Source organism: Ostrinia nubilalis, chromosome 1 (assembly GCF_963855985.1).
Source record: "Ostrinia nubilalis chromosome 1, ilOstNubi1.1, whole genome shotgun sequence".
Classification (NCBI taxonomy): domain Eukaryota; kingdom Metazoa; phylum Arthropoda; class Insecta; order Lepidoptera; family Crambidae; genus Ostrinia; species Ostrinia nubilalis.
In genome coordinates, this window is record NC_087088.1 from 170,920 (window position 1) to 181,416 (window position 10,497).

General features: G+C 34.9%; 1 protein-coding gene across 1 annotated transcript; it reads right to left on the bottom strand.

Moving 5' to 3' along the window:
* Window positions 1-378: 378 nt before the first annotated feature.
* On the bottom strand, window positions 379-4,656 carry LOC135074699 (THAP domain-containing protein 5-like). Its single transcript, XM_063969070.1, has 6 exons — window positions 3,910-4,656; window positions 3,431-3,675; window positions 3,156-3,209; window positions 2,595-2,747; window positions 2,037-2,123; window positions 379-1,917 (listed from the first exon to the last, which is right to left on the bottom strand). The coding sequence occupies exons 1-6, from the start codon at window positions 4,008-4,010 to the stop codon at window positions 1,844-1,846; spliced, it is 714 nt and encodes a 237-aa protein (XP_063825140.1). The 5' UTR covers window positions 4,011-4,656; the 3' UTR covers window positions 379-1,843.
* Window positions 4,657-10,497: the final 5,841 nt, after the last annotated feature.

Consider the following 10,497-nt stretch of genomic DNA (forward strand, 5'->3'; position numbering starts at 1 on the left):
CTCGCTTCACCCCTCGCCCTTCATCTTTTGACCAGAGATTGTTCTGACCAAAGAGCATAAAAGAGTAAGAGACGGCACTCCATAGATATTTTTTGAGCTCACGCACACATATGCATTTCAGAGAACGACCCGCAAATCTTTACCAACCGCACAAACTACAGGCGGAGCTACCAACATAATGCCTTATTTTCTGACAGTATTAGTGACGTTCGTAATAACTTATCGATTATCGATACTTTGCTAGGGTTGTAATTGCATATCGATATCTAGTATAGGAACCTTCAATATTTTAATGATTACTATTTTTATTTTATACTATGTGTAAGTAAAACGAAGTTTTGTAACGTAAATTATTTATTTCGAAATAAAATAGGTATATTACAATAAGTATTGAACATGACATAGCAGTTGTAGGCATGAGGAATTATTGAAAATTATAACAAAGTACAGAAATGATAATTTTGTAAACTTTTATTTTCACAACTTTTTCTAAGAAAAAATAGGATTTTTATTTATAAACATCTTTAATTTTCTTATCAGCTGATCGAACCTCAGCCCTAAGATTACTTTTCAATGCTTTGTTGCTGTGCTTTTTTACTTTTGTCAGCAAAATTGTTTTCACTTTTTATGAGGCTGTCATTAATGATTTTACAACTTTTTCTTAGAAAAAGGTAACTTAATATTTTAAACATCTTATCATAAATTTATTTATTATGTTGTTGACATTTAAACCAACTAAAATTACAATTTGTACTCAACATTAAGAAAATGAATTTTCCAACATTTTCCATATATATCTGGTCGGCAATATGGTCATGATAAAATTGTTTAGCTTCATTTACGGTGGTACATAATTGAATTGTTGGATAAACGAGACTTTTTTTATCATGCCACCATTCGCGAAGAGATATATATGCATACAAATCATTGTCAACAGGAGTTTTCACGCTCAAACACTCTTCACAAATTAAACAAGAACTGTTCTGTAATAGTTTGGCAGCTAAATACCCGCTTACATATACTACTGGTTGGTTTTCAAGGCTACACAAATTTTCAATGGGCTGTTCTAAGTTTTCAGGGTCCGGGATAGACAACACAGGATAAAATTCAGTGTCTGTGGAATCTTGAACATTAATTTTTATTTCTGTTGTTTTTAAATTAGTTTTTAAAATGTCTTTATATTCCAGCATATGTTTATTGTTGTCTGCTTCACAATTAGCACTTCTGCTATGAGGCACTTTCAGCCCAGTAACCATGCTTGTTTTAAGCGCTGCAGTAAAGTGCGTGATAGTGGGATTTCTATTGGTTACACTGTGTTGCCTAATGATTCCAAATAAGTTTTCCAGAGAGTCTTGGTTAAACTGTCTAAGGTTCATATATTTAAACCCTTCATTCTTTAACTTTTCCCAAATATCGTTTAAGGATTTGATAGATATTTGATATCCCTTTACGCATTTAACATTTTTTAGTATCGTGTTTTCTGCTGTTATAAATTTTATGGTTTTTAACTTATCAGTATAAAAGGTCCAAGACTCAATGTGATTACTTGATGTGGAAACATTTTCCCGGATCCCTTTCTTTACGTCATTTAAAGATGATGGACCATTTGTACAATCAAATAGTTTATCTAACTGTTCAATCACAAATGCTGTATCATTGCAATCAGAAACTTCTTTCCATGCCATCATTTTTAAAATAGCTGCCACGGTATTACTCAGAGCATGCGCAGCATACTTCACCCTCATCTTAGTTTTGAATGTTGGATTTACAATGGTACTATTCAGTTTTTTAATATTTAAAAAATTTCTGTTGTGTTCTTCTGCAACTACCTTCGCTATATTCCTTATTGTTTTTTTTTTGCATTTTGTAACTGTCGCCAAAGCCTCTTCTCTTTAATTGTAAATGTTGATGAAGTGTCTGTAATAAAAACATTTCCATTAGTAAAAAAAAACAACATTAAAGCAAATTGAATTGAATATTGGTTTATTAATCAGCAATTTTACTTAGTTTTTTAAATTAGGTATGTTTTATCTTACCTTTCATTTCAATGTTTTTCTTAGGTCTTTTATAACTGTGGACTAATATTTCTGCCTGTGCATCTTGATGGCAAATGTTTTTATCATCTGAAATATTATAAATATGCAAATTAGTTTAAAATTTATTTTGTTGTTTTATGAAACATATTATTTCCAAATCAATCAATCATTATCAAGTTTTAAAAAAATGCAAAGACAGGATAATGATAGCTCTTCTCATAAAATATGAAGCGTGGGCCCACCTTCAATAACAATGACATAATATTAAATTAAAGGCATTTAGAGGTTTTAATGTTCTGCATTCTGGATGCGGTCTGCGGGTATGTCAAGACAATCTGTAAGTGGTCGTGATAAGGCAATCAGTCACGTGTGCTTTGCGTTCTTTGTTCGTATCCGCACGGTCAAATCGCATTAATATAAAATGTACAGAAACCTAGAATGTTGTACATATAAGTTCATTTTGACCTGACTGCAGACTGCAGAACGCATCCAGGGTGGCATTCTTTAGTTTGAGGGAAGGCATATTTTAGAAGGTAAATAATTAGTTTGTACACTTACCATGAGTAATGGGTTTATAGGTCATATGTTCTGGTGCATTGGAAGTAGAAGGAAGAGGTTCAAAAGTTGTTTTCGCAGAAATACCAGAATCTGGTATATCCACAGCTCCCAAACATGTTGAATTTAGTTGTTTGGTTGTAGTTGTAAGGGGAACTGAAAGCAGATAATGAAATGTGAATTGGGTAATAAAATGTCATGTTCTTACCCAACTTTAGGGTACAATCAGTCTAGTACATGTCTTGCTCACATTAAAAATTACTAGCTTATAAATATTATTAAACTAGCTGACCTGGCTAATTAATGTAGATTGCCTAAAATTTTTCAAATTGGTCCGGTACTTTTTTTGAAGAATTTGTATTACACAAATTACTAAAGTCCCTCTAACTCAACACACATTCTAAGCTAAATTGTGTTACGAGTGGGTTTACTACAATATTCAAGCTGTGGGGTTCTAACCCGCACTTTAGGCTATCTTGGCTCGAGTTACGGAGCCGATCAAATACAAACAAACAATTAAATATTTCCTTTTTATATTATTAGTATAATTTTAGATAAACATACCTCGTTCAACTGGATTTGACTTCTTTGGAATGTAATATGAATGATCATAAAGAACTGTAACAAAGTATAGATATAATTAATAATTGAAATTATATATTATTTATTGATAAGCATACAACACATGTTTGTGGTTACAAAGAAAGAACCTTGTTAAATTACATTCGGTTGGTTTGTTTTGGAAACCAAAGAAAATTAATTAAGACATCTAAATAATTCAGAAAAATTGATAGATAGTAAATTAAATTTAAAAAAAATAATTGAAGTCATCATCATACCTGTCTTGAGGTTTTCTTTATTGGAGTCTTTTACATGAAGAGGAAACTCTGTCAAAACTTCATCTGGCAAGATGGGATTGCTCAATTCCAGTGTTGGAATAGCTGAGTTCTTCAGCCGAGTTCCTTTGGCATTGAAGGATTCAGGAGTGAAGTGCCCACCACAAACAAACTTCAGTTGGTGTAACTTTTCAATAGGTACATATGCTAAGTCTTCTAAGCCAGCATTTTTAACCCACATTCGACAACTGAAATAAGAAATACCTATTAGAAAAGAAAAAGAATAACAAACTGAAATTTATTCATCAACTAATTTCTTTTAGTATTGTTATGCAATTCATTTGCAGAGTACGAAACAAAATACTGAAATTAAAAATTGGTTATGGTTATTTACTGTATGATTAAAAATATTAATCCCAGCCTTTAAGTTTACACAATCAGTAAAATTATCTTGTAATAAATGAGTGTTATTAGAAACTCACCGGTCAGAATCCAGAGGAAACCTACTCAAAAGTAAGGGTGATCCACCACGACTTCGCCTCTTATTACAAATAACGCACTTCTTGTTGTTTCTACTCTCCATTATCAGTAGAAGCCTAAAATGAAATAGGTATTAATTAAACAAAGCCTATAATTTCTCTCCAACCAGTGTCAATGCCCTGGTTCATGCATTTACCAGTTTTGAAAGTACATTTACATTTTCATCACATAGGGTTGTTTTTAATGAAAAATAGATTTGTAATAGATGTAATATTTCAAGTAAGTAGATAACATACCCATTAAACAGAAAAGTAAATAAGAGTTTAAACTTCTGTAGAAGTTGAAACACAGTTTATTTAAAAGAGTCTCTATCTCACAAAAAACATAACACTGAACAGCAAACTTTATCACGCCCGATACGGAGGAACTTAATCAACTCAACGTAAACGACAGAAAAGTTTATTTACAGTAATATTGCACCAAATCTGAGAAAATAACTTCACACGAATCAATTCGCCGGTTAAAAACTCAAACTCAATTGACAGACATTTTTTTTCATTTGTCAAACTAACAATACTACCAACATAAGGACACTAACAATTATTTTTAGTATGGTGGTATTGATCCGCGGGTTCCCCTGCTATAGTAAAATCAATCCAAAATGCACTTTATTGCTTAAGGGATAAGGTTGTATATCAATTGCTACATATAGAGACTAGTTTTTGTATGAGAAGTGTCTACCCACTGGTTCTGACGTGAAGTTGACACTGACAGTGAGTGACTGACAGTTCGACATTACAGTTTTGCTTGTAGCAGACCTAGAAGCTTCAAATTTGGAATATAAGTAGTGTTTGGTGTATGAATCAAGGAAAAACTAAAATATTTGGGGGCACGGTAGTGCAACCGCCAAGTCGAGTAAAATTTTTCAATTTCGGTCCAGTTTTCTAGATACATAACTGCTGTCTACAAAATACAAAAAGAAATGAGATCCCATCAAAAACAATACTTGTCAAAAAAACCAAGTCTCGCAACTCAGTTGTTCTACGGTAAAAAGTTGTGAGATCCATGTAATACCAAGTCCAGGCCAGGAAATCTTTAACGTTTTACATAAATATATTGACTTGGTCATCGCATGAAAACACGTGTAAATTAAATTATTTAGTGCGATGGCCAAGTCAATAATTTATGTAAAACGTTAAAGATTTCCTGGCCTGGACTTGGTATTACATGGATCTCACAACTTTTTACCGTAGAACAACTGAGTTGCGAGACTTGGTTTTTTTGACAAGTATTGTTTTTGATGGGTACTAATTTTCTCCGAAGACCTGCTAGATCGTGACTTGAAACAACCTAGATCGGTATAACTAGCTACATTATTTAATAATATTCTAAACTATTTCCAGCTGCTCCAAACCGCAACTTAGCCTGTTAAACGATTCCGAAAAAAAAATTAAAATTGACTCTTGTAATTGTATTTTAGTTCTTTTTTTTTTTGAAAAAGCGTCGATTACGGTTCTAGAAAGTGATTTTATCGTTAGGTGACATTGTTATCTATTCTCAGAATATGTTAAACCCTTTCTTTCCTATCAGCACATGACTTTAAAACAACAATGAAGTTACACATACCTCGTAATTAACGTGTTTTGCGAATAAGCAGATAATGGTCAGGGGTGGGGGTCAAAAACAGATAAGGATTGTTTATTTGTTTAAAATTTAGTTTGGGCTGTGTAACGTCACCAATAACATTCAACTTTAAATGCGGTTTTTAACTGTACTGAGTCATGACAGTACTAAATGTATGGAAGAAGGAAACATTGAATTTTTGGATAGATCCAGTTTATTCTGTAACCTATTATTAATACCATTGGATAGAGCTTATGAAGCACTTTTAGAATCAGTAATCAGTTTTACGATATCATGTGTAGTTTTTAAAATAATGTGACTTTACCAAATGTATGGAAGCTGGAAACATTTAATTTTCGGATAGATCCAGTTTATTCTGTAACCTAATTATTAATACCGTTTGATAGAGCTTATGAAGCACTTTCAGGATCAGTAACTAGTTTATTGTTATCTTGTATAGTTTAGAAATCATCGAGTGAGATCACTTATCGTTTCCACCCTGTATAGGTACAGTCGTGGTCAACTAATTAGGGACGTTATATGACTAAAACACAAGACCGTCTCTCCAGTCCCAAAAAAAAAACTTTCACGAGGCTTTGTAGCTTGTGCCTATTAATAACAAGTAATTTGGCTAGTATTCTAAATATTTAAAGGCCAGAAAAGAAACTAGCTAGTTGCGATCAATATTTTTAAAATAAATAAATCATTGCCATCTACACATTTATTGACCTAGGGATGGACAACTAATTAGGGACACGTAACACTTTCACTGTAAATGTAAATAAATTGGAAATTATTTAAGTGTTTATTACATAAAAAGTTTTCATTAATAAATATAGAATACAAAACAAAATCATCAAACGTATTTTTATAACCAATATGGTTGGTTTTGTTGGTTATAACCATTTGACATCGGCGCGGCATGGATGCAATCAAATCATTACAGGTTTCTAAAAAAATATTATTCCAAATACCATTAAATGCCACGAAATGCTGATTTTTAGTGCCAGTACGTTGAGCTGCAACTTTTTCCTTCGTTTCATACCATAAGCTCTATAGGGCTTAAGTCTGAGTTGTTTTCGGGCCAATCTAGTACCGTCACTGACTGTTGCGTTAGGAATTATTAAACAGAGTACGCGGTATGTTTTGGGTCGTTATTGTGTTGAAATGTTCATGAGACTGGTAAGACTTCTTCAGCATACGATAGCATCGTTTTCTCCAATATTTATTTGTATTGGAATTGATCAAGTTTAACTTCAGTTCTTTTTATAGGTTACACTTTATGTCCAGAAAAACAGTCCCAGATTTTTATTTTGCCGCCTGTATGTTTCACCTGCTTCTTCGTTTACTTTGGTATCATTTCGGACTTTACAGGTCTTCGCACTTATTGTCTGTCATCGGATGAAATAAGATTTATCTTGATTTCATCAGAAAACAGCACATTTATCTATTGAGCAAAAGCCTAATGTCCATACTTTCTTGCAAACGCCAATCTTGCTTCTTTGTGTTCCATCTTCAGTAGTGGAACTTTTCGAGGAACTCTTCCTACAAGCTTTGCCTCCACCAGTTGCCTTCCGACGGTCCTCGCAGATACTCCAGCAGTCGGTTCTGGTCCAAAAATCTCGCTCTTGATCAGAACGAAACCCTTAAAGGGGTCTCTCTTTGCGAGAGTGACCATTCTGCCATCCATCTTGTGGGGTTGTTTTTATTGGCCTCTTCCTTCTAGGCATACTTTCTGTGGTTTCATGATTTTGAAATAAGCCACTGCATCGTAGATTCATGTTTTTGGAACATTTCAGATGATCTGCAATTTACCGGTATGGCCATCCACACTGATAAAGATTGATTATAACTTAGCGCATTGTTGCTTTTCTTTCAGCCCATTACCTTTAATAATTTGATGAGTTTTTAACTCGCAAGATAAGAATATCGCTTTTCAAATTGACGCCGAAATTACAAATGAACAGAATAAAAGTTATTACTTTTTATTTTTTTTAATTTAGAAGGAAAAACTTAACCGTCCCTAATTAGGTGGCCAGACCGTCCGTACCATAATTACCGATTCATGTGATTTGATTAAGATTTTTTATTAAGTTAGTAAGTTTTTTTGTTGTTATTGTATTCTGTTAAATAGAGTACTTGATAGTCAATATGTTTACAAAGTAACAGCCAGTAATATTGAATGAAGCTCACAATAATAGGATATGAACACTTAGTATTGCTTAGTATTCTATCTGTCCCTAATTAGTTGACCACGACTGTATATGTCAACGTAAAATTGTGAACTCTGTCAGTTTATAATATAACGCGTTAGATTGTAAACTAACAGTGGGTTAGGTTAGGTTAGATTGTAATTTAACTACGTCAGATTATAATCTGACGGAATTCACAATTTTACGGTGACATAATAATATAGGTATATTACTAGCATTTGCTTGTGACTTTACCTGTATCATGGGCTGATTGTATATAATTCACATCTTTTCGTTCATAGCTTCTTTACTACTTATTAGTGTAATGATTTTAGAATGTATATCGTATTTTATAGGTACGATTGGTTGCTTATAAATAGTTATTGTAACAACTTTAGTAGAATTTAGAAACCCATTATTAAATTAAAATACTTTATTTGATTACTTCCTGGACATGTTACAGATATTAGAACGATTTTTTTAATTAATTCTGTATTGTATTCGATTGTCTCATATTATTGTTTAATTTACATTAATTTTAGAATTTTTATTGTATATAATTTGCTATTTTAGAAATAAAAATAAACTAAATTAATAATTAGGTAATGCAATTGACTACTTCCGGGGCACGCCGTCGATAAGTCGTTTGAATTTGACGAATGGAAGGGGAAGCTACCTTTTTGCTGGCATGCCACCGGACAGACAGTTCGATTTGAGCTTTTAAACAAGATGTACTTATTAGTAAGAAGTAATGTTGTAATTATGTAAATCAGTGGTGTAGAAATACAAACTTGAACAAGTCTTCGATTGGTTTTTGTTCACACATCGGAAGCGGGAGTGTGATCCACATCTTCAGCCCACAGACAAAGGTATGTAGCAATATATTTTCAAAAGAACATAGTAAAAATTTTGTACAAAAGACTTTGATAGTAAGTATTAAAAATTATTATTTTTGGATAAAATATGAAATAGCTTATTATTTAGAAGCAATTACTTATCTACTTCGATTTTGAAGTGTACCTATGTTGGAATCTTGTATGCTATATGTCTCGTATATGGTCGGGGCTATTCTCCGGCGGAACGGACATAATACGAAGCACATTTGTATTCGAACTATTATGTTCGTAAATGATGGAGTTACCCTCTGATGATACTAACATAATGAAACTGGTACCTGTAAGACTACGAAGTGAATGTTCGAATCTTGTGTGCTACATTGTGTCTCGTATATGGTCGGGGTTATTCCCCGGCGGAACGGACATAATACGAAGCACATTTGTATTCAAACTATTATGTTCGTATATGATGGGGTTACCCTCTGATGATACTAACATAATGAAACTGATGCCTGTAAGACTATGAAATGCATGTTCGAATCTTGTGTGCTGTAGTGCGTCTCGTATATGGTCGGGGCTATTCTCCGGCGGAACGGGCGTAATACGGAGCACATTGTATTCAAATTATTATGTTCGTATATGATGGGGGCTACCCTCTGATGATATGAACTTGTCGGCGCCGGACACAGATGCTGCAAATTATTATTGATGATTAATAGTACCAATCTTAATATTATGTTATCTGTATAAATCTGTAGAGCGGAAGGTTTGTGATTCCTAAACGTAACACCTGACTAATGCGCAGAAAAAGATAACTGTCAATCAGTTGTGTCATGTCAAGTGTGAGCAGGCGGCTGCGAGGTTATCTTTGAAAGCGTGTTGAGTTTGGTGGAACGTTAAATTGTAGGAAAAGTGATTGTCAACCATCCAAGATATTATCTCCTTGCCCGTTAACCCACGCCAATGGAGATTCCACCCCTAGAGTTCCTTCTGATGGAGACCCAGTGCCTTTATCAGAAGTGGGATTCGAAGGGCACTATTCAAAGGAGATAAATCTTTCAGCATGCACACCTACGCTACGCAACTCATCAAGCTTTACATGGAGGATGCTGGCTCAGACATTGAGAGTTGGTGCAGGTTGACGGAAATTATTGTGATTGACGTAAACTGGAAGGGCCTTTGTGAGTGAGTGAGTTGAGGGGGCCGGGCCAAGGGCGCCCGGGCCACCCTGTTGCCGTGGTTGAAGGGGCTGTTTACGCCCGGGCCACGCTGATGTAATGTTGGTTTCCTGGTCGCATGGCTGCATGCCTGGATCAGCAGTAGTAGTGGTGCGGTTTGAGGTAAATGGTTGAAGGAGCCTTGGCTTATGCCTTGCGCGTCGGGCCATGTTACCTAAACCCTGGTTTCCTGGTCGCATGGCTTCATGCCTGGATCAGCAGTAGTAGTGGTGCGGTTTGAGGTAAATGGTTGAAGGAGCCTTGGCTTAAGCCTTGCGCGTCGGGCCATGTTACCTAAACCCCGGTTTCCTGGTCGAAGGGGCCTCACGCCCGGGCCAGCTGTAATGTTTTGGTTTCCTGGTCGGGCTTCGCGCCCGGGCCAGCTGTAATGGTTTGGTTTCCTGATCGAGGGTCATCACGCCCTGATCAGCTGTATTTATTGTGATTCTACGATATGATATTCGCACGCTCTGTAGTCAGGAATGGACGAGCTGTGATAATGAGAAATTGAATGTTTACAGATGGACAAACCCTGGACTAAGCGCACGAGGCCGTGCGATAGTCAGGCTGGCCGTGTCGGCGCCGGACACAGATGCTGCAAATTATTATTGATGATTAATAGTACCAATCTTAATATTATGTTATCTGTATAAATCTGTAGAGCGGAAGGTTTGTGATTCCTAAACGTAACACCTGACTAATGCGCAGAAAAAGATAACTGT